The 22,947-nt window shown below is 42.5% G+C and overlaps 2 protein-coding genes across 5 annotated transcripts in view; one reads left to right on the top strand and one right to left on the bottom strand.

Moving 5' to 3' along the window:
* Positions 1-620, bottom strand: part of UBFD1 (ubiquitin family domain containing 1) — a 9,764-nt gene extending 9,144 nt beyond the window's left edge. Inside the window, exon 1 of one of the 2 annotated variants that reach the window (XM_069089313.1) lies at positions 482-620. Coding sequence is in view for 1 of the 2 variants with exons in the window: in XM_069089305.1 (XP_068945406.1) it covers positions 249-273 (25 nt within the window). In the remaining variant the exon portion in view is untranslated. Of the gene's footprint in view, positions 1-248; positions 418-481 lie in introns of those variants that run through there. The other variant, XM_069089305.1, reaches the window with a different exon arrangement.
* A 91-nt stretch (positions 621-711) lies between these two features.
* Positions 712-13,826, top strand: EARS2 (glutamyl-tRNA synthetase 2, mitochondrial). Of its 3 annotated transcripts, XM_069089286.1 has the most exons (10): positions 752-882; positions 4,430-4,579; positions 4,940-5,095; positions 6,004-6,193; positions 6,748-7,220; positions 7,497-7,605; positions 8,886-9,039; positions 9,259-9,389; positions 12,140-12,275; positions 12,456-13,826. In XM_069089286.1, exons 2-10 carry the CDS (start codon positions 4,453-4,455, stop codon positions 12,537-12,539), a joined length of 1,560 nt encoding a protein of 519 aa, XP_068945387.1. In that variant the 5' UTR covers positions 752-882; positions 4,430-4,452; the 3' UTR covers positions 12,540-13,826. The 3 variants fall into 3 exon arrangements, with proteins under 3 accessions (XP_068945386.1, XP_068945387.1, XP_068945392.1); XM_069089285.1 differs by lacking the exon at positions 4,430-4,579 and having other exon boundaries at positions 712-882; XM_069089291.1 differs by lacking the exons at positions 752-882; positions 4,430-4,579 and adding an exon at positions 896-1,163.
* Positions 13,827-22,947: the final 9,121 nt, after the last annotated feature.

Here is a 22,947-nt window from a genome sequence, read left to right as displayed (position 1 = left end):
GGCTCCGCGCAGCCCGGGGACGCCCGCCAGGGCTCGGGCTCGGGCTCCAGCACAGGGCCCTCGAGGGGAGCCCGCAGCACCGGCTCCGGTCCCTTTCCTCGCGGGCAGGCGGGCCCGCCCTCTCTGCTCCGCTCGCCCTCCCTCTCCTCCGGGGCTCCGCCGCTCCCTTCCGCCCCTTCTTCCACAGCCCCAGCTTTGGGCCGCCCGCCCTCCAGTCCTCTTTTCCCCGAGCTTTCCCCCATACTCACCATCCGGGGCTCCGGCCGCCGCCATGATGATTGTGTACAACACCCACCACAGCGAGGGGGCCGCCGGGAAACGCCGAGGAGAGGAGATTGGCCCCCGTCTCGGCCCGTACTCTCCCCCTCCCCACTCCCATACGTACACACGCGCGCACACACACACACAGAACACACACACACACATACACATATACACACACGCCCACCGGAAACAGGTGGAGGTTTCTATGGAGACTCACCAGCTCTCTCTGCCTCTCTTTTTGTTATTCCCTAGAAGGTTGATAGCAGCCTTCCTCTCGTTTGAGCCAAAGGTGTAGGAAGTAACTGTCTGGAGACCATCAAGTATTCCCACCGAAACCGAGCTAAGATTCCCTAGGACTGGGCGAAAAGGGACCCTGTTGTTTTAAAGGGAGGCCCCGCCTTCTCCAGAAGGGAGGAGCGGATTGGCTAGCTCCCTGCCCGGAAGTGAACCTGTTTAGCCACGTGTGCATTCAGTCCCACATGGCGGCCCTGCTGCTGGGGCTGCTCCAGCCCGGTTTGGCCCGGGCGCCCTGCGGGGCGGGGCGATGGCGCGGGTTCTGTGGGGGCCCTGGACCGCAGAGCTCCGCTGTGAGAGTCAGGTTCGCCCCAAGCCCCACAGGTAACTAACTGTTCATCGGTAGAGTTTCTAGGCTTAGCCACTGCTCCGGTCGAGGGTGAGGGATGGGGGAAGAGAGAAGTTTACTAGGATCGGGAAGAGTCAGGCCCCGCGAGAAAGGGAAGGGATGATCACCCCCAGCAGATTTACGTTAGCTCTACAGTGTACAGCACTTTTGCCAAGTAACTTTTCATACCTGCAAATGAGCTCGTAAAGCATTAAGCGAGTGGAGCCCCCAAATCGTCTCTCCTCCTTCACCGCTGAACTTGGACTGGGTGCATATAGTAAGTACTGAATGAGCACTGCATTCCCGTTTGAACCTTGCAACTGCTCCGAGAGGTCGTTAATGTAGTCGCTGATAATATCCCGTGTAAGGATCTCATTTTTTTTTAAAGAAGGGGTTTTGTCATTTTTGGGGGGTATGGATTTTACTTCCCAAGAGAACCTCCAACTTTCAGGGGAAACCGCTGCTTGTGACAAGTTAGGATAATCAAGGAAATAAATCAATATATTGGCCATGACTGAAAATGTATCTCGTTCCTCGCCTGTGGTCTACCACCTCTCTGCTTAGAGGTGGAAGTCATGCTCCTGAGATGAGATCCTTGGGAAGTCACCGTTGGTCGTCGTGTTGATGAGTGCTCTGAAGTACTTCTAGTGGTTTTTGTAAATGATGCCATTTAACTGCAACTTCAAAGCCTTAATATCAAAGTATGTGAAAACTGTTGTAATGCTAATTGCCCACGTATAATATTAAATCTGGAAAACTTTCACATGATGCTGCCTAGGATTTTTTTATTCATTTAAGGAGGTTGTGTAGGGAGTGTCTGTTCTTATCAGATGTAACAGAGGCAGGGTTGATTACAGACAAAAAAATGTGGGTTTTATCTTAGAATTGCCACTTAACTAACTGTGTCCTTGAACACTCAGTCACTCAGTGAGCATTTAAGTCCAGGCTGTGTGCCAGCTGCTGTCCTAGACAGTGAAGATATTAAAGACAAAAGACTCAGAAACAGTCCCTACCCTGACCAGGGAATGGGAACAAGGTGTACATATATAGACATTCACAAAATAGATACAAGATAAATTGGGGGGGTGGGAGGAACACCAGTGCTGGAGGAGTCAGGGAAAGCTTCATGTGAAGGGTAACATTTGAGTTCAGACTTAAAAGAAACTAGGAATTCTATCTAAGAGGTAAGGTTGAGGAAAGAGTGCATCACATGCATGAGGTACAAACAGTACAAAAGTATGGAAACAAGGAGATAAGAGTCCTATTTATGAGGAGCAGTAAGAAGACCAGTTTGGCTCTACCCATGGGTGTGAAGGGGAATAACATACAGTAACAAGGCCAGAAAGGTTGTGAAGTTTTTTTTTTTTTTAAAGCAATCGGGGTTAAGTAACTTGCTCAAGGTTACATGGCCAGGTGTTTTTGGATAATAAGTGTCTGAGCCCCGATTAGATCCACATGTCATCCCAGCACTGGAGCTGGTGCTCTTACTCTTTGTGCTACCTGGCCGCCCTCAGGTTGTGAAGTTTTAAATGCATGAGTTTGTATTGATTCTAAAGGTAATAGGGATCAATTCACTTTGTTGAGTAGGGGAGGAACATGGTTAGACCTGTGCTTTAGGAAAATCACTTTGATGTCTGTGAAGAATAGAATGGGGTAGCGAGATATTTGACACGGAATAGGAGGTTGTTAGAATAACCCAAGTGAGAAGTAATGTGACCTTGAACTAGGGTTGTGGCTGTATGGGCACAGAGTAGGGGACAGAAGAGAGTTGTGGAAGTAGAAACTCCAATATTTGGGATGTTGTCCTCTCTGGGGCTCATTTTCCTTATCTATGAAAGGAAGGAGTTAGTGGGACAACTGCTCTATTTCAGCTCTAAGTCAGTGCTATGAACTGAGGCCCAAGACATTTAAGTAATTTGTTCAAGACTTCCGAATTACCTAGGCTTTAAGCCCTTTCTCCATTGCTTCCTGGTCAGCCTTCCAGCCAGGCATCTTTTGTTGTTCACTCATTTCTGTTGTGTTCGACTCTTCATTGACCCCGTTTGGGGTTTTCTTGGCAAAGATAGAGTGGTTTGCCATGTCCCTCTTCAGCTCATTTTATAGGTGAGGAAACTGAGGTGAACAGGGTAAAGTGACTTGCCCTGGTCACTGTAATGGGAATGCAAATTTGGAAGATCTTCCCTGCCCCTAGGCTAAAGTGCACCTGGAGCCTGGGGTGGGAGGCTTGTTTTTCAGTAGATACTTCTTGATTGGCCAGTGAGTCAATAAGGTTGTTACATTCTCTGAGCCAGGAGAAGGCTATATAAGCCCTGATGTGTAGCTTTGTTTTGGGGCTCACTTTGAGAAGTGTTCTGTGATTTGGTCTGGATTCTGGGAAGCCAGTTGTTGAGAGTCCCCCGGCTTTGAAAAACCCAGATGTTGATTTGGTATGGATGTAATGGCTGGACAGTTTGGAAAGCTGTCTGTTTGATCTGTTTCTTCTTGATAATTCTGCCTGTATACTTTGAAGTTCGGGGTGCTGACCTTTTTCCCCTGAACGAGGTAAACGATACGTGTTTGACTGATTAAAGTAAGCTTGTTAACCCATTTTGAGTTGCTTTCCTTTATCAAAGCAGATCCTAAGAACCTGTGGTGGCAGCAAACACCGAGGATGCTTGGGGTGCTTGCTGCTACAGTCACACAACTAGTAAATGTCTGAGGCTGAATTTGAACTCAGGAAGATGAGTTTTCTGGTTCCAGGATTGGCATCCACTTAGCCAGGCATCTTACCTAAGCAGTTTTCTATTGGAAAAACTTTTATGGCTCAAAAGTGCTACAGTTTTTAAGTATGAACAATTATCCTTAATTCCATTTCCCTGTTCGTTTACACAAATAAATTTAGTGCCTATATACATATTTTTTTATGACATTTTGGGGATTTTGTGGAGTCTTTCCACCCACTTGAAGCCTTGTGGGCAAGTCATGGATATGCCAGAAGTAGTTGGTATGAGACTGATGCAGCAAATCCTACATTGTTTTCATAGAAGAGAAAATCTGGCATTACCCAGAAAACTTGCATTTATATTTTTAAGTCATCTCTGAAGACAGAGTGAAAAAATACAATCTCGAGGGAATGAGGCACTTAGCCAGTACCTCAATCAAGAGAAATGTATTTCTGACTTAATTGCATTGGATGAAAATCTGACTTTGAACAAAATCACACTCATTTCAAAGCATTTCAAGTTTACAGGAAGAAGTGCTTGTCATCCTTAGCTTTGCCAAATGTAAGTGACTTCACACACACAGGTTGACTAAATGAGATGTGTGAGGCTACTGATATAAGGAATAGAATTTAAGAATTTGATATTCCAACAAGCTAGGGACATTTTTACTCCTAATCAGCGGGACCCCTAGTCTCTCTTTTCTACTTTAAGATACAGGCTTCTTTTTTTCCCAGTAGTGAACTGCCTTGGCCCCTTCAAAAGTGAGCTTATATGCTTTCTATGTATGACAGGATAGGGTAGAGCAGGAGTGGCCACATGATACATCTCCTTTCCTTCTTAGAAACCCATCTCTCATAGCAATGAATGAAAAAGAAAAGAGAAAACAAGGGCAGTTCAACAGAGCTAACATGTCATCTGAGTCTGACAGTATCTACACTATTTACACTATTTCACATCCATAGACCCTCGCCATGTCAAAGAAGGAAGCAGGGTACGTTTTCTCTTCTCTCCCTTCAAGCCAACCTTGATTATTGTAATTGCACAGTATTCATTTAGGATTTGGGGTTCTTTCCACTTGTAGTCTTTTTGTGGTCATTGTGTAAGCTGTTTTCCTGGATTTGCTTACTTCATTTTTTGTCCCTTATAAGTCTACTTTGTCCTCCCCAGTTATTTGCTACTACAAAAAAAAAGTGCTATTATAAGTATTTTGGCACATGAGGGGTCTTTCTGTCTTTGACCTCTTTGGCATATATGCTTGGGAGGAGGGGATTTCTTCAGTCAAAATGTTTAGACATTTTAGTCACTTGCTTAGCATAATTTGAAGGGTTTTTTTCCTTTTTTTTTTAACTAGGCTTCATGCATTTGGGAGGCCTACGCACTGCCTTGTACAACTATATCTTTGCCAAGAAATACAAAGGGAGTTTCGTTTTAAGATTGGAAGATACAGATCAAACCCGCCTGGTGCCTGGGGCTGCTGAGAACATCGAGGACATGTTGGAGTGGGCAGGTATGCCATGGGGTAATACAGACAACTTCCTTCAGGGCCCAGTCATAAAAGTTTTATTTTCCAAGAAAGAGCTGTAGTAACCAACTGTGTAGCAGGCTTCTACCCATACCATTTGGAGAAGTAAAAGGGGCTGGAGGAGGCCTTCCTGAAAGCTGTGATTTAAAGATAAGTAACTTCACAGTCACTGTGGGGAAGAAGTGAGGAGGATACTAGATATATTGGTGTCCTAGGAGAGGGTAGCAGATACCTCTCTGTAGCAAGATCTGAAAGGCTTCCCAAGTATTCAACTCTGGAAAGACCTCTGACTTTGCCACTTATTCCTGAGTTCTAGAGAAGTTTCCAAAGCTATTCCTTTCTTCTCCCAAGTATTCTGCTGATGGGGAAAGGGAGGGAAGAGATTGAGCAAGGTGAAGGAATGGCCTTTTGGAAGAACTGCTCCAAAGTATTGACTTCTGCTGCCTTTGGCTATGGAAATGCTTTCACTTTCTGGTCATGGAAGTGAGAAGATTACAATAGGGAGGAATCAGAGAGATCAGTATGGTGAAACAGAATAGATTTGACCATATACGAATTTCCATGTCATTCACTGCTCATTTGGGACTCCATGTGTTCTGCGTTTTCTTTTCTTTTCAGGCATTTTTGTTCTCTCAGCTACATGGTCAGCCCTGTGAAGGCAGGGAGGTTTTCTTATATTTCTTTATATTCCCAGTATCCTGCCAATACTGGGGAATGTTTGTTGATGTCGATATGAATTTGTTCTCTGGGACCAAAGACAGGCAGGATATGGTTTGGGGAGGTGTGTTTTGCCTGTGATCCTCACAGTGGGCTTTCACTCCCAGCCCTTTGGGTGGCTTCCTGAGGGGCTGAGCGTTTACAGGCCAGTCTAACTTCCTGCCCTTGTGCTGCAGGCATTCCTCCTGATGAAAGTCCTCGTCGGGGAGGCCCTGCTGGACCCTACCAGCAGTCTCAGCGCCTCGAGCTGTATGCCCAAGCCACTGAGGCCCTGCTGAGGACTGGAGCTGCCTACTATTGCTTCTGTACCCCACAGCGTCTGGAGCTTCTGAAAAAAGAGGCCCTAAGGAACCGTCAGACACCCCGGTACCACACACATGCTTGAGAGCTAACCCAGAAGTGCTTTGTCAGTTTGCTCTTGTAGCGCGACATTTTAATTGCTATGTTTCTTTTTTAAATAGATTTTTATTATATTGGTATCTTTTGTTTTTATATCATCTTCTCCATTCCCTCCTTTCCCCTCCCAGAGAACTATTACTTATAACAAAGACTTTTTTTTAAGAGGAAAGATAATTTAGTAAAACCAGTCAACACGTCAAAAAAAAAATCTGCTGGTACATACAAAGGAAGGGTAGGGATGGAGGATGTGGGGCAGTGGTGGGAAGTCTTTCTCTCTCTCCTTTTTTGGGGCCAAGCATGTTCTTTATAATTTTGCAACATTCTGTTTTGATTATTTTCTGTTTTTTTTTTCCCATTTCTGTGATCATAGTCATAGTACATTATGTTTCTAGATCCCATTTCTATATATTTTCTTAGGACATATATCCTAGGTTAGTGTAGCTGATCAGCTCAAGCTCAGCTAAGGTGTCTTGAGCTTGTGGGTTCCTGGACTGAGAATATTTTCTGTGAAATTTCAATAGGTATGACAATCGGTGCCGGCTCTTGAGTCCTGAGAATGTGGCCAGGAAATTGGCAGAGGGTGCTAAGCCAACTGTCCGCCTCCGTCTGGAGGAGAGAGCTGAGACTTTCCAGGACCTGGTACATGGCTGGAACCGGCATGAAGTGGCCAGTATTGAGGGTGACCCTGTGATCCTGAAGAGTGATGGTTTCCCCACCTATCACCTGGCCTGTGTGGTAGATGACCATCATATGGGCATCAGCCATGTTCTTCGAGGCAGTGAGTGGCTTGTGTCTACTGCCAAACATCTCCTTTTATACAGAGCCTTGGGTTGGGAGCCACCTTCCTTTGCCCATTTGCCTCTTCTTCTCAATAAGGATGGCAGCAAGTTGTCCAAGCGGCAAGGGGACATCTTTCTGGAACACTTTGCTTCAGCTGGCTTTCTCCCAGAGACCCTGTTAGACATCATCACCAATTATGGCTCCGGGTTTGCAGGTACTGTGGTGATGGGAGACAGGGAAGCAGGACCTTTCTAAGAGTCTGAGAGGCTGCTGGCACTGCTCTGCAGAGAGCCTTAATTACTAAGAGCCTGGCCTGAATCTTTGGCTTGGGGTTATGAATGGGAACCAATAGAAAAAACTGGATGAATCTCATCCATGGGTATTGAGAAGCAGCCTAGTCTGTCTTGGGAATCAACCCTCAATGTAGAAGGGGAAAGGAGGCTTACCACAGGAGGAGTGTGCAACCCTGACAGGCCGGACTGATTTGCAGGGAACCAGATGGGAAGGACGCTGCCAGAGTTGATAGAACAGTTTGACTTAACTGGGATCAGCACCCATTCAGCTCTGCTGGATCTGGAGAAACTTCCTGAATTCAACAGGTGGGTGGAATAGACTATATCTGTTTTGGGGACTCCATACATAGGACAGCTCCTCCTCAGAGAAGAGCTCCTTTATGTCCCAGGTCAGTTTTGTTATTCCAATTGCTAGCTGACTCTGTATTTGGGCCAGACCTCAGGATGATTAGATTTATTTATTTTAAAATTTAATTCTGTTTTCAATTAACAAGCATTTATTTTCTCTCCTTCCCACTTATCCCGTTGGGTGGGGGAGAACCTTAAAACAAATATGCATATTCAAGCAAAATACACTCCTACATTGACTACATTGAGAAATACATCTCATTTCATCAGATTTACTGAAGGACCTGAGAATCTTCTGTTGCTGTTGGTTTTTTTCCCCAGCTAGTTCATGATCACTATACTTTACCTATTTTGAATTTTGTTTATTAAATCTGTCAAATGGTTCCTGTCAACTGAAGACCTCTGGGTATGAGCACAATATAGATGTTTGTTAAATTATTTAGATTAAATGGTAATAGCAGGAAGAAGTATCAGCAGGATGCTGTGTATTCTTTATTGCATGACCATCAGAACAGGCTACTTTCAGAAGGGCAGGGAGCCCCTGAACATTAAGGAGTGGGGCTCTGCGCTTGCCTTCTCGTCCTGGGTCTTTCTTGCTTTTCCTGTTATTGTTGCTAAATCACCAGAAATGGGTCTAGTCTCACTAGGCTCGGGCAAGGGGAAGTATGATGAAGTGGTTGTGGGGTCCTGAAGCTATTCTGGGTGGAGGGAAAATGGTCTTGGGGAGGTAACAAGGATGAGATTTGACAGAGCCATTATACACTTGCCAGTGAGACTCAGGGGTCCTAGCTCCTGGTTGATTGTTATAATTTTGCTTATTCGTAAAGGGGCTCAACCTGATCTCCAGGACATTTCTGTCATTTGAGTCAGGAAAATCCTTGTTCTCAATCTGTAGTAGCTGGGACCTGGGATTCACTGTATCCTAGGAAACAAAAAACCAGAAACCCTAAATTCTAGTTATACTTACTTAAAATTGTGTCTTTATTGTGTGGTCCTTATTTTTCCATCTATAAAGAGAAGAGAAACCCCTTTCTCCGTTGGACAGGGAGGGATAATTTGGTGCCCCAGATTAAATTTTTTTTTTTTGTATTCTTTAGTCACTCCTACTGTGGGAGCGTGGACACCCTGTATGCTAGTAAGCTTCTTCCCTTTCCCTCATCTTCTCGTCTCCCTTCCCTTCCCACCACCCTTACGTCCCCTTTCTCTTGCTGGAGCACATCCATAACTCTCTCCTGTAGACTGCATTTGACTCGATTGTTGAATGACAAGGCACAGAGGCTCCAGCTTGTGAAGAAGCTTCAGGCCATGGTGGAGGACGCGTATGGAAAGCAGCTGGAGGACAGGGATGTCCTCAGTGAGGACTATGTAGAGAGGATCCTTTTGCTGGGACAGGTATGTTCAGGTGTGCATTTTTAGGGACCCAGGTAAGATAGGGTGTCACCATGGATGATGTAGTCCTTCCCTTCCTCTTCATTATGCCCCAAGGCAATACAAAGAAGCACAGGGCCATTCCTTTTTTGAGTGTCCTTCCCTACCTACCCTGCCCAGATTTCCTTGTGGAACCCCTCTGATAGCTCTATAATCGCCTCTTTCCAATCCCTTTCTTAATAGGGGCGCATTAGTCGCTTGCAGGACTTGGTCTCACCAGCATATTCCTATGTGTGGACTCGCCCTGCTGTGGCCCGAGCACAGCTGCACACCATCTCAGGAGAAGTGGATGTGATTGCTAAGCTGGTCCTGGGGTGAGTGCCCACCCACCTTAGCCTCTAGACACTCATTATTCCTTGTCTTTAGATTTGGGATTTGGAACAGCACATCAGGCAAATGGTGAATCTCAGAAACGCAGGTTAATAAAGTAGCCTTATTTGTCCTGAGGAGCTTAGGGCACAGAACCAGACTAAACTTACCCAGGATACCTCTGAATATCTCTGGGTTGCACCTGGTAAATAGTATAATTCTTGTGAACTGGTTGGAGGCATTAAAGTTCAATGTTAGTGGCTCGTTCAAGGTTGGTGAAAGGGGTATTCACTAGAGACCAGGCCAACTGACTCCCAACTGGTGCTGATCGCTGACCTCTATCATATAGTTGTATTTCACAGGCTTTCTGTGACTTCTACTCAGGCTAGACTTAGTGATCACACAGTTGTTCAAAACCGGCAAGCTCTCTAGAAGAAGTTCCTTCTGTCCCCTCTCTATTTTCCAGCCTCATCTACCATGTTCCAAACTCTCTTGGTAATTGACTTGTGGTCAAGTGTCTCCTAGAGAAGTGTCAAGACAATTTTATTTTTGTCTTTGGAGAGAAGTGGGAGTGGGGGAAGAGGAGGGGGAAGAGAAAAAGAGAGAGAATTGCTTTAAGACCGATTAGTCCTGGCATATGGGAAAAGTTGCTTAAGTAATACTTCTTGAATTGAATGAAAGCCCTAAGGAGACTCATTAGGCTCATAGAATCCAAGATTAATTTAAGAGGTAGAAGGCATGTGAGAGATCACCCCATCTGTCCCTTCATTCTATGCATAAGAAAACAGGCCCAGAAAAATGAGGTAATTTGCCTGTGATCATCTAGCTAACTAGCTGATGAATTGGGAGCAGGAATTAGGGTCAAGTCTCTTGATTTGTAGTACATCAAGTCTTGATGTAGACCAGTCAGGTCAACAAGCATTTATTGAGTACTTACTCTGTGCCTGAAACTGTGCTAAACACTAGGCATGAGAAGAATTCAATACACAAACCACTAAATGGAGTATTTTATGCAAGGAATGATGAGGAAGCCAGTGTCACTAGATCACAGGGTACAGAAAGGAGAGTAAAGTACAAAAAGACCAGAGGGCACAGGATATAGATGATTTTAAAAGACAAAGAGAGAATTTTATATTTGATTCTGGAGGTAATAGAGAGTCACAGGAGTTTTTTGAATAGGGGAGTGACATGGTTGTGTGTGTGTGGTTTGTCTTTCCTTCTTGAAGAGGACCATGACATCTGGAAGATGGTGCCATGACTTGCAATTGAATTGGATGTAAGTGAGGGAGAGCTGTGCAAAGTTACCAGCCTCACTTTCTCCTCCAGAGCCATTTGGGTCTAATGTCTAGACACTGATCAGGACAACTGGAGATAGCCCCAGTATGGTTATATCTGTGTTTCAGGAAGATCCATTTGGTAGCTGAGTAGATGATGGGCTGGAGTAGGGAGAAACTTGGAGCAGAGAAACCAAGGAGGTAGCAGTATTCAGAGAGAAGAGGGAAGATATGAGAAGTGGCAACTTTCTTGGCAGCTGATTGGGTATGGGGGGGGGGGTGAGAGAGTGAGGAGTTAAGGGCTGACACCTAGGATGTGAGCTAGGGAGGGTGGTGGTACTTTCAACAGTAATAGGGAATTTAGGACAAGGGAAGGGGTTTGGGAGGAAAGATAATGAGTTCAGTTTTGAATATGTTGGTTTAATTAAGATTTCTATGGGACATCCAGTTTAAGATGACCAATGGGTAGTTGGAGATGTGAGACTTAGAGATCAGGAGAGAAGTCAGAGCAGGTCTTAGAATGGTCTGTGTAGAAATGATAGTTGAATCCATGGAAGCCAGTTAGATCCCTGAGCAAAAATGGCATAGAGGGAGAAGAGAAGAGGACCCAGGACAGAGGCTTTGGGCACACTCTTGGTTAGTGGTTGTGATGTGGATGAAGGTTCAACAAAGGAGACTGAGAAGGAGCTGCAAAGTTAGGAAGAGAACCAGGAGAGAGAGAAGAGAATATGAAAGAGAAGAGGGTGATTAGTAGTGTTAAGGGCTATGGAAAGATAGAAAAAGGTCAAGATTGAGAAAAGACCATTAGATTAGTCAAGAAACACAGACAACTCTGGAGTGATCGGTTTCAGTTGCATCATGAGGTTAGAAGCCAGATTGCAGAGAGTTAAGAAGAGAGTGAGAGGAAAGGAAGTAAGGGCATTGCCTTCCCAAGTTGTTTAGCCATGAAAGGAAGGAGGGATATGGGAAGGTAGCTATTACCCTATGGTATACCTCAGAGGAAACCTTGTGATGAATTACCTTTGCCATCTTTGCTGACTTTTGGTTAATCTCTGCTACACATAATTTTCCAGAAGCCCTAATTGACTCACCATTCTGCTCTGAAGCCCTTGCAATTTTCTGCCTTCCCAGTGGTGTTCCTTTTTATTTCCATTTGCCTGCATAGAAATGGACTCTTTTTCTTTTCTTTGGTCATCCTGTAGTCCTTTTTCCTACCTTTGGAAGGCTAAAAATTGATAGGAGATTGTCTTTTCCTGGGTCATTCTTCTAGAAAATGTTCCATATTTAAACAGATTGGATTCTATCATAGTAAGTTTATTCTCAAAGCGGCTTTAAAGCTTGATAGTTATCATATTCGACACTTTGCTGAGTGAGAGCCTTCTGGGAAATTCCCTCCCACTCTGCATTCCTTCCCTTGGGCCCCTCTTTGAAGAGAATCCCTCAGAAATCTATGGGAGGTCTAATGAATGGACTTCTTTTAGGTTGTTGGAAACACCTGGCGTATCTTTCACTCAGGAGGTGTTGAACCGAGAGCTGAAAAGACTGTCAGAGAAGACAGAAGGTGTTGAGTATGTCAAGATGATGAAACTGCTTCGCATGGCACTCAGTGGACAGCAGGTCAGCTTGGTCGGCTTCTGCTCAGAATCCTTCCCTTGGGCTCCCCCTAATCTTTTAAACTATAAGTCTTGAGAAAGACTAACCAAACCACAGAGTGGTCCCTCTTGACCTGTGATGGCAGGTGGAAGATGTCTTCTGAACATTTAGGAACCTGATCCCAGGATTTCTTCTTATTTTCAGCGAGGCCCAACTGTTGCAGAGATGATGGTGTCTTTGGGACCAAAGGAAGTTCAGGAACGGATGCAGAGGGTGCTCTCAAGCTAGGGAGAAGATTCTCAGGATGGATGGATAAGGACAACTGGTGGCCCACCTTCCTGGAGACTGCTGCTGAGACATCAGGGTTGAGACCAGTGCTCAGCAGGAAGTCTGTGGTATTAATGTGAGAACAACATTTGTGATTGCCCGTGGGTGGGCATGGAGACATTCACTGTGTACTGATGGTTCCCCTAGGCTTAACCCTCTGATCAGTTACCAGCCCTCCCATCTCATTCCTTTCTTGGCTGTGGAACCCATCTTTCCATTTTCTTGTGTACCATGTTATGTACCAGGGGCTTGGGATTGGTTCTTGGATCCTGGAACCAGTTCCCATCTGAATATCAGGCACTGTAGGCCCACAGACAGGACTCAGGTTTTAATTGTCTCAGCTCTGACCTATCTGGTCTTGTAGCCCTTCATTGAACCCTGGTTTGGATTTTGAACAGTAAAGGATGAATAAGTCTAGTAAGTCCCCAGAATGAATAAAATGGCCTAGGCTTAACTAGGTGGAATCTTTTTTTTTTTTTTTTGCTTTTTGGAGGGCAGTTGGGGTTAAGTGATTTGCCCAAAGTCATATGGCTAATAAGTGGGTCAAGTGTCTGAGGCCGAATTTGAACTCAGGGCCTTCTGACTCCAGGGCCGGTGCTCTATTCACTTTGCCACCTAGCCGCCCCATAGCTAGGTGGGATCTTGAAGGATTTTCCAACAGGGCTAGGGTAGGCAGGACTGAAAGGACCCTGGGATCTGTTAGGACAGTGTTTTCTGCTTTATTGCCTGTGTACTCTGCTAGCATCAGGGAGTATTTTCCTGACAGAAATGAAATAATTTCCAAATCCTTGGAGTGGAATTATTCTTTCTGAAGTCCTTTATCTACCCAAAGATTATCCTTATCACTTACTTGTGACTCTTGTCTTCTAATTTTGAAAACAAAAAAGGACTATAATAGGGAGGTTAAAAAAATGATCATTTTTATCAATACCTTTTGTTTTCACTTCTGAATAAATTGCTGAATATATCCCTCCCTTTACTCATGCCCTGTGAACCATCTCTTTGAACAACATTTTTTTTTCAAAAAAGAGAAAAAGTAGTTCAATAAAACTAATCATGTTTGACAATATGTGTGATATTTTACATCCATACTCTTGCTTCCTTACTCCCTCCATGAAGAAAGGGAGGTATATTTTCTCAATTCTTTTCCAGATCAAGCTTAGTTATTATAATTATGCAATGTTTGGAAGGGGACTTTTTGTACTCTATTCCTTTACTACAACTAACAATAAAAACCCTTGGAAAGTTCCAGAAGGGCTGTGTGCTTACTTCAGAGACAGGGGAGCTAGGGAAAAACTGGGGCTACCTTTGATGTCACAGTGGGCCAAGAAGTTGTATATCTAGCTCTATAGAATAATTTTCGGTAGTTTGATTGGCATGGCACTGAATAAGTAAATTAATTTAGATAGAATTGTCATTTTTATTATGTTAACTCAGCCTACCCATGAGCAACTGATAGTTTTCCAGTAGTTTAGATCTGACTTTATTTGTGTGAAAAGTGATTTGTAATTGTGTTCATATAGTTCTTGGGTTTATTTTTGCAGGTAGACTCCCAAATATTTTATAATGTGTACAGTAACTTTAAATGGAATTTCTCTTCTTGTCTCTTGCTGTTGGGCTTTGTTAGTAATATATAGAAATGCTGATGATTTATATAGACTTATTTTATATCCTGCCACTTTGCCTTAAGTTGTTTATTATTTCAAGTAATTTTTTACTTGATTCTTTAGGATTCTCCAAGTATACCATCATATTGTCTGCAAAGAGTGATAGTCTTGTTTCTTCTTTATTCTAATTCTTTCAATTTCTTTTTCTTCTCTTATTGCTAAAGTTTAACATTTCTATTACAATACTGAATAACAGTGGTGCTAATGGACATTCTTGTTTCACTCCTCATCTTATTATAAATGCTTCTAGCTCATCCCCACTACATATAATGCTTGCTGATGGTTTTAGCTAGATGCTACCTATCTTTTTAAGGAAGACTCAATTTATTCCTATGCTCTCTAGTGTTTTTTTTTTTTTAAAGCAATCAGGGTTAAGTAACTTGCTCTAGGTTACACGGCCAGTCATTTCTGGGTGTGGTGCTGAGTATCTGAGCCCGGATTTGATCCAGGTCATCCCAACACTGGAGCCTCAACTCTTACTCGATGAGCCACCTGGCTGCCCCTAAGCAATCAGGGTTAAGTAACTTGCTCAAGGTTACACAGCCAGGTGTTTCTGGGTGGGTGCTAAGTATCTGAGCCCGGGATTCGATCTCCAGGTTTATCTCAACACTGGAGCTGGTGCTCTTACTCGCTGTGCTACCTGGCCGCCCCCTCTCTGGTGTTTTTAATAGGAATGGGTGTTGTATTTTGTTAAATGCTTTTTCTGCATCTATTGAGATAATCATATAATTTCTGTTAGTTTTGTTGTTGATATGGTCAGTTATGCTGATAGTTTTCCAAATATTGAACTAGCCCTGCATTCTTGGATAAATCCCATCTGCTCATAATGTATGATCCTCAAGATAAGTTGCTATAATCTCTTTGCTAATACTTCATTTAAAATTTTTGCAGCTATATTCATTAGGAAAATTGGTCTATAATTTGCTTTCTCTGTTTTAACTCTTTCTGGTTTAGGTATCAGTACCATATTTGTATCATAAAAAAAAATTGGTTAGGATTGCTTCTTCACCTATTTTCCCCAAATAGTTTATATAGTATTGGAATTAATTGTTCTTTAAATGTTTGATATAATTCACTAGCAAGTCCATTTGGCTCTGCAGACTTTTTCTTAGGGAGTTCATTGATAGCTTATTCAATTTCTTTTTTCTGAAATGGGGTTAAGTATTTTATTTCTTCTTCTGTTAATCTGGGCAATTTATATTTGTAATTATTCATCCATTTCACTAAGATTGTCAAATTTATTGACCTACAGTTGGGCAAAATGGCTCCTAATTATTCTTTTAATTTCCTCTTAATTAGTGGTGAATTCATCCTTTCCATTTTTGATTTGGTAATTGGATTTTCTTAAGTCAAATTAGCAAAAGATTTATCTATTTTATTTTTTTTCTTTCATAAAACCAGCTCTTAGTTCTGTTTACTAGTTTAGTAGTTTTCTTAATTTCAGTTTTATTAATCTCTCCTTTGAGTTTCAGAATTTCTCATTTGGTATTTAATTGGGGATTTTTAATTTGTTCTTTTTCTAGTTTTTTTAGTTGCATGCCCAAGTCATTGATCTCCTCTTTTTTATTTTATTCATGGAAGCTTTTAGAGATATGAAACTTCCCCTAAGAATCACTTACACTGTATCCTATAAGTTTTAGTATGTTGTCTCGTTATTGTCATTCTCTTGAATGAAGTTATTTATTGTTTCTGTGCCATGTTTGACCCACTTGTTCTTTAGGATTGGATTGTTTAGTTTCCAATTAATTTTCAGTCTATCTTTCCATGGCCCTTTATTACATGTAATTTTTATTGCATCATCATCTTAAAAGGATGCATTTAATATTTCTGCCTTTCTGCACTGGATTGTGAGGTTTTTATGCCCTAATATGTGGTCAGTTTTTGTGTAGGTGCCATGTACCACTGAGAAAAAGTTATATTCCATTCTATCTCCATTCAGTTTTCTGTAGAAATCTAGTATGTCTAACTTTTCTAAAATTGTATTCATCTCCTTGACTTCTTTCTTGTTTATTTTGTGATTAGATTATCTAGTTCTGAGAGGGGGAAGTTGGGGTCCCCCTCTGGTATAATTTTGTTGTCTCTTTCTTCCTGTAACTCCCTTAACTTCTCTAAGAATTTGGATGCTACACTACTTGGTACATATATGATTAGTAAAGATATTACTTCATTGTCTTATCTCTTTTAACTAGATGTATTTTTGCCTTTGCTTTATCTGAGATCAGGATTGCTACCCCTGCTTTTTTTTTACTTCAGCTGAAACATAATATATTCTGTTCCAGTCTTTTACCTTTACTCTGTGTATCCCTCTGCTTCAAATATGTTTCTTGTAAACAACATATTGCAGGATTATAGTTTTTTAATCCACTCTGCTATCCACTTCTGTTTTATGGCAGAGTTCATCTCATTCACTTTCACAGTTATGATTACTATCTGTGTCTTTCTCTCCATCCTATTCCCATCTCCCCACCCTCTATTTATGCTTTTCTCTTTCCTTTTTCCCTTTCTCTCCTCACTAGAGTGTTGCGTTTGACAGTCTGCCCTCCCTATCAGCCACCTTCCTTTCCTTTCCCCTTTCCCCTCCTACTTCCTATAGGGTAAGTTAGAGTTCTATACCTAACTGATTATGTTATCCCCTCTTTGAGCCAAGTCTGATGAGAATAAGGTTCAAACAATGCTCATCACCCTCCCTTCTTTCCCTCTGTTGTAACAGGGCTTTGTGCCTCATTCTGTGATGTAATTTACTTTTTTCTGCCTCCTGTTTTCCTCTTCTCCCAGTATAATCCCTTTCCACTACTCAATTAGATTATTTATCATCACATCAAAGTTAATTTATGTCCTATATGTATGCCCCTTTTAAATGGCATAATAACAATACAGTTCTCAAGAGTTATTTTCCCTCATAGGGATGTAAACAGTTTGTTCTTATTGAATAACATGGTTTTTTTTTCCTTTCCTGTTTACCTTTTCATGCTACTCTTGAATCTTGTATTTGAAGATCAAATTTTCTGTTGAGCTCTGGTCTTTTCATCAGGAAGGTTTGGAAGTCCCCTATTTCATTGAATGTCCAACCCCTTGCCTGAAAGATTATGCTCAGTTTTGCTGGGTAGTTGATCCTTGGTTGTAATCCACATTCCTTTGTTTTATGGAATATCATATTCCAAGCCCTCCGATTTTTTAATGTAGAAGCTGCAAGGTGCTGCGCAATCCTGACTGGTTTCACAATATTTAAATTGTTTCTTTCTGACTACTTTCAGTATTTTCTTTTTGACCTGGCAGTTTTGGAATTTGGCTATAATATTCCTTGGCTTTTCCAATTTGGAATCTCTGTCAGGAGGTGAATGGTGGATTCTTCCAATGACTATTTTAAAAGTCTGGTTCTAGGACCTCAGGGCAGTTTTCCTTGATCATTTCTTTTTTTTTTTTTTTAAGCAATCGGGGTTAAGTAACTGCTCAAGGTTACACGGCCAGTTATTTTGTGTGGGTGTTAAGTATCTAAGGCCAAACCGATCCCAGGTCTCCAGACACTGGAGCCAGCGCTCTTACTGTGCCACCTGGCCACCCTGATCATTTCTTGAAAGATGATATTTTCTGGGTTTTTAGAAGTCAGTAATGGAGAGGAAGAGCAACTTACTTCTTACTCTGCCATCTTGGTTCCCAGAAGTCTGTGAACTTGTTTTTTAAAAAATATTTTGATAACTTTATTTCAATGTATTTGGTTTCCTTTATAATATGTTTACATTTTATTTTAGGAATTTAAAGACATTAATCAGAGTTCATAGATTTTTGCAGACTGTCAGATGTGTTCATGATGCAAAAAAATGTTAAGAACTCCTGCCCTACAGTCATCAAACCCTGCCTTTAGCTGCTACCCATCTTACCCTTGCTTCCAACAACTTCCCCCCCCCCACCATGTTGTTCCAGTTCATGGGAACCAGCACCTGTCATTTAGATGTAGTACGAGTGCCCATTTCCAATTTCAAAGCATGTTCCACCCAGAGTTCTGCTTACTGAGGGGTACCAAGGTACCTGTCTCATGGGAGGGAATGACTGGTTGTTCTCCATGATGCCAACCTCAAAAATCCCAAAGCCTTTGACTCAAGCATCAACTTGGGCCATTGTCTTTTGGATGTAGTCTTTGATGATTCCTAGATGTCTTTTTCGAGTTTTTAATTGATTTATGTGAGTTGAGAACATTTTGCCTTGTCCTGTGGTTGTCCACACTGAAGTTTACCTTATGTTTTTATGTTCCCTCCTAAGGCCCCATAAGACATTCTTGCCATTTATTTTCCATCTGCCTTGTGTAAGAGCTGCACTTCATTTGCATACTTGGATAGTTCACTATGTATTCCCTCTTCTTGGACACTCACAAATTTAAAATTGAGCTTATCTCATATTTGGGAGATCCCCATCTCCAAATATATTGGGAGTTCCCCATATATTTTCTATTGACTCCTGCCCTTTTTATTACCACATTATATACCAGCACCTTGCTCTAAAGAAAACTGGCCCCAGGCGTGACGAAGTGAATAGAGCATCGGCCCTGGAGTCAGGAGGAACTGAATTCAAATCTGGCCTCAGAGATTTAACACAAAACTAGCCATGTGACCTTGGGCAAGTCACTTAACCCCAATTGCCCTACCTTCACCCCTCCAAAAAAGAAAAAAAAAATCTAAAAAAAAAAGGAAAACTGGCTTCATGGTAATTTCATTTAGTAACTAATATTTAGTGCAGAACTTTATCAGAGACTTTTTTTAAGAGTCATCAAAAGAGAATTATGTCCAGTGGATTTCCATTAGCCATCTGCTTATTTATTCCTGTGCCTCTCTTCCCCTGTCCTCACCAGAAGAACTCCAACAGATTAGTTAGGTGTGTTTTCCCCTTATAGAAACTGTTGCCTATGCTAATTGTCTAAATGTACTGTAGTTAAATCCTTTATTAGACATTTCTACCAGTTTTTAAGGGATGCAAATGAGACTTGGATCTGCAGTTTCCAAGGCAAACCTGGAAAGTACCTTCTTCAAGGGTAGAGGCAATACTGATGAAGCTTCAGGCCTCTGGGCTAGTGACCATTTTATAACTAGAGATTATCTACTATGGCCAGCAGTTCTCTTTTGTCCTTGAGTTCTATCAAAACTCTTGGATGGATACCATCCAGTCCAGGGGACTTGTTCACTATTAGTTTGAAAATTTAAAAAAAAATTTCAGACGTTGAAAAGGCCTTATATATCATCTGGTCTAACCTCACTTTATAGAGAGGAAAGGTGGGTATCTATGGTGTTCAGGGAGGACTAGGGCCTTTGGCGTGAGGGCTTGCTGAGCCCTTTTCAGGCCTGTTCATCTACTTTTGGTTTCCAACCAGTCTCCTGTGGCTTCTAGGAGCTATAGCATTGTACAATAGTCACACCTCAATAAAACCATCTTGGCAGAAGGGCTAAACCAGGTTGAAGGTTACCAACAGGTCTCAAAGTGATGGTGAAGACTTTCCCTAGTGGAATAGGTTGGATGAGAATAGTTTGTTCCAGTGGGTCATGAAGATGGAACACTTAGAGCTTGGTCAGACATTGAAGATACCAAGGTCATCTATTGCATCCCAGGCCATTGCCAGCAGTCCTGACATTTGGCATGCCACTGGCCTTGGATAACAGGAAGGGAGAGTGAGGCTGATGACTTTGTGCAACTCTGCCTCACTTAAATCCAATTTACTCATAAGTCAAGACATCACCCTGTGATGTTACTGATCCTCTTTAAAAACAAAAAATGAATGAGAGGTGAACAAACTTAGACCCAGAGAGGTTAATTAATAACATGCCCAGGGTCCCAAAAGAATGGGCAGACACAGGAAAAAAAGGAAAAAAAACCTCTAGAAAAAGATTCTCAATGGCCATTTTCCTGAAACCCTTCCAAAATTTATGATTTTTGTTTTGGAATTACTAAAATATTTGATGTTCATATATTTCCACCTAGCTCTCAAAATAATTTCTAAAAACCATATGCTGTTCTGAAGAACCTTTATATGCCAAGACCACCAGGTTACATTTTTGTGGGTAGAAGAAGCGATATCAGTTCTTAGCTTAAGCCACTATCCAGAAACCTGGGAAAATTTGTCTGCTAGGTCGACTAAAAAGATAGCATCACCTTCGCACTTGTAAGTAAGCTGGCCACAACGTATCAGAGAACAAACAAACACTGTCTATTCTTCAACTCTACAGTAACTCCATTCCCCAAAGATTCCACAATGAGTTTCCACATGTCACTTGGAATCCCGTGGAAAAGTTTTTTCATCCTGGCTTCCTGAGCTGTTCCCATTGTGCCCACTGAAGAGCAGCATACATTTTCTCCTTGGAAGAATTGTAGAGTTAGAGCTGTAAGGGGTCGGTAGAGTCTAGCCTCATCATTTCCAGAGGAAGAAACCAGACCAGAGTGGTTAAGTGACTTGCCACCCAAGGATATCCAGTTCAGTAAGAATGCCACAGGGCCTCTGATTCCAAATCCAGTTTTCTTCTCACTACACCAGTTCTGCCTCTTCAGGCAGGGACGCGCAGAATCAGGATCTCAGTGCCATTGCCACAGTGTGATAATGTACACCTTTTTTTGGAGATTTTCCTCTCAGGTTTGTTTTTGTTGGTGACCCACCAGTCCTGACTCAAATTCAACTTCAGACACTCATTAGCTGCGTGATCCCAGGCAAGTCAGTTAAGTGCCTCAGTTTCCTCAACTGTGGAATGAGAATAATAAAAGTCCCTACCTCCCAAGGTTGTTGTGAAAACCAAATGAAACATTTGTAAAATGCTTTGTAAACCTTAAAATGCTATATAAATGCTATTTATTACTATTGTTAATAATCCATCTTTCACAGAGTAGCCATAAATAATACTCTCTCTAAAAGCACACTTCTGACCATGTCACTATTCCTATCCCACCTACCCCCCAAGTCTTCAGTGGTTCCTTTTTGTTGTCATTCAGGCATGTCCCACTTTTTGTGACCCCATTTGGGGTTTTCTTGGCAAAGATACTGGATTGGTTTGCTATTTCATTCTCCAGTTCATTTTACAGATGAGGAAACTGAGGCAAACAGGGTTAAGTGACTTGAGCAGGGTCACACAAGCTAGTATGTGTCTGAGGCTGGATTTGAACTCAGGAAGATGAGTCTTCCTGACTTCAGGCCTGGCACGCTTATCTACTTCAGCACTTAAGTGCCTGTAAGTGGCTCCTTATTGCCCCTCAGATAAAAGTCTCCTTGGTTGGGCCTCATACAATTGGCTCCAACTTAGTTTTTCTATATTTATTTCACTTTTCTTTCCCTTGCATAGTCTTGAGTTCTGGCCAGCAATCCTGAGGGCCTTCCCCTCCCATTTTGATTTAAAAAAAATCATTATAACAAAAATTATTTAAAAAGATTTCTGATTTCATTGATGGGAGTGTACTCTTGTTGCTGACAGAGATTACAACTGTCCCACATGTCAATAACTGGCTTGATGAGTATGATAACCAAAAATTCACTACTTGGTATTCAGTGGAATCTCTCCAAACTTACCCAGGCTGGTCCTTAGATGTCAAAAATAGTCTAGGCCTGTATTAGAAGCAGAGCTAGGAATCCTAGCATCTAGAGCAAATTCAGTTTTGTGTTGGGAGAAGAGGCTTAAAGTTAATGATGTTGAATGTCTGAGAGTCAGGAATGAGGAACATGAGAGATTAAGAAGGATCTAGACAGTATGGAGTGAACTTTAAAGGAAGGTTTGGGAGCCTTCACAACTATGGAGATCAGAAACTATGCTAACACTTCTTGACCATGTGTATCAGGAAGTTTAAGAGGAGCAGCCAGCCTTGGATAGAGTACAGGAGAAAACTAGGTTCCATGAGCACCAGAAGATGGCATGGCTCCATTTAAAAAAAAATGTGTGTGTATATCTGTATTACTGATGTCTTTTGTATATCATCATTTTTATTTGGAAAGCACTTAATGGTGCCTCGTATGGAACGTTATAAATGATTATTCCCTCCTTTTCTCCCTTCTTTCCTCCCATGCCTTTTCTCCTTATAAAAAAGGTAGAAAAAGTGAAGCAAAACTACCCGACCCATTCTGTGCTTATGCAACATTCCAAGCCCATTTATCCCCAGCTTTCCAACAAAAGGAGAGAAATCACAGGTGTTTCTTCAGTTGCCCCTTTTGGGGGTAGTGTGGGAGCAAAGTATGATCTTTCCCCTAAGGCCACCTTTGAAGCCTATGGGTTTTTCAGAAGACCCATACATCCGTAAAACAAAACAAAGGAAGCCAGAAGTTAGTGAAAAGAAAGATGTAACTTTTTTCCCCATACAAGTTCATGGGGCCTCTGATGCCTACGAAGAAAGGGGTCCCCAGACCCCAGCCGGAACCCTTGCCCTGGACTTCGTCGGTCTGTATTAAGGTAGCCTGATACTCGGGGGCAGACCTGGCGCTGAAACTGACAGGGGTATTTCTGGCCAGCTCCGCAGCCAGGGTGGGGCTAACGCTGGATAAGCAGCCCTACTGTGCGCTCCATACCGTTCTCCACACCTACGCAGCCCGAGGGGGCAGTGGGCAGCGCCAGCGCGCCGATCGCCCTGGGGCCAAGGGGAAGCCGCCTGCCCCGCCGGATCCTCAGTTTTTGCGGTCAGCTGGCGGGACAGGCCGGGGCTGGAGGGGAGGAGGAGGAGGGGATTCCCGGCCCTGGGGGGAGGCTCAC

This window comes from Petaurus breviceps, unplaced genomic scaffold, assembly GCF_028583685.1.
Source record: "Petaurus breviceps papuanus isolate PSGF00001 unplaced genomic scaffold, PetGlider_PUasm1.0 120, whole genome shotgun sequence".
In the NCBI taxonomy this organism is placed as follows: Eukaryota; Metazoa; Chordata; class Mammalia; order Diprotodontia; family Petauridae; genus Petaurus; species Petaurus breviceps.
Note: the sequence above shows the minus strand (reverse complement) of the source record. Positions and strands in the feature narration are given on the sequence as shown.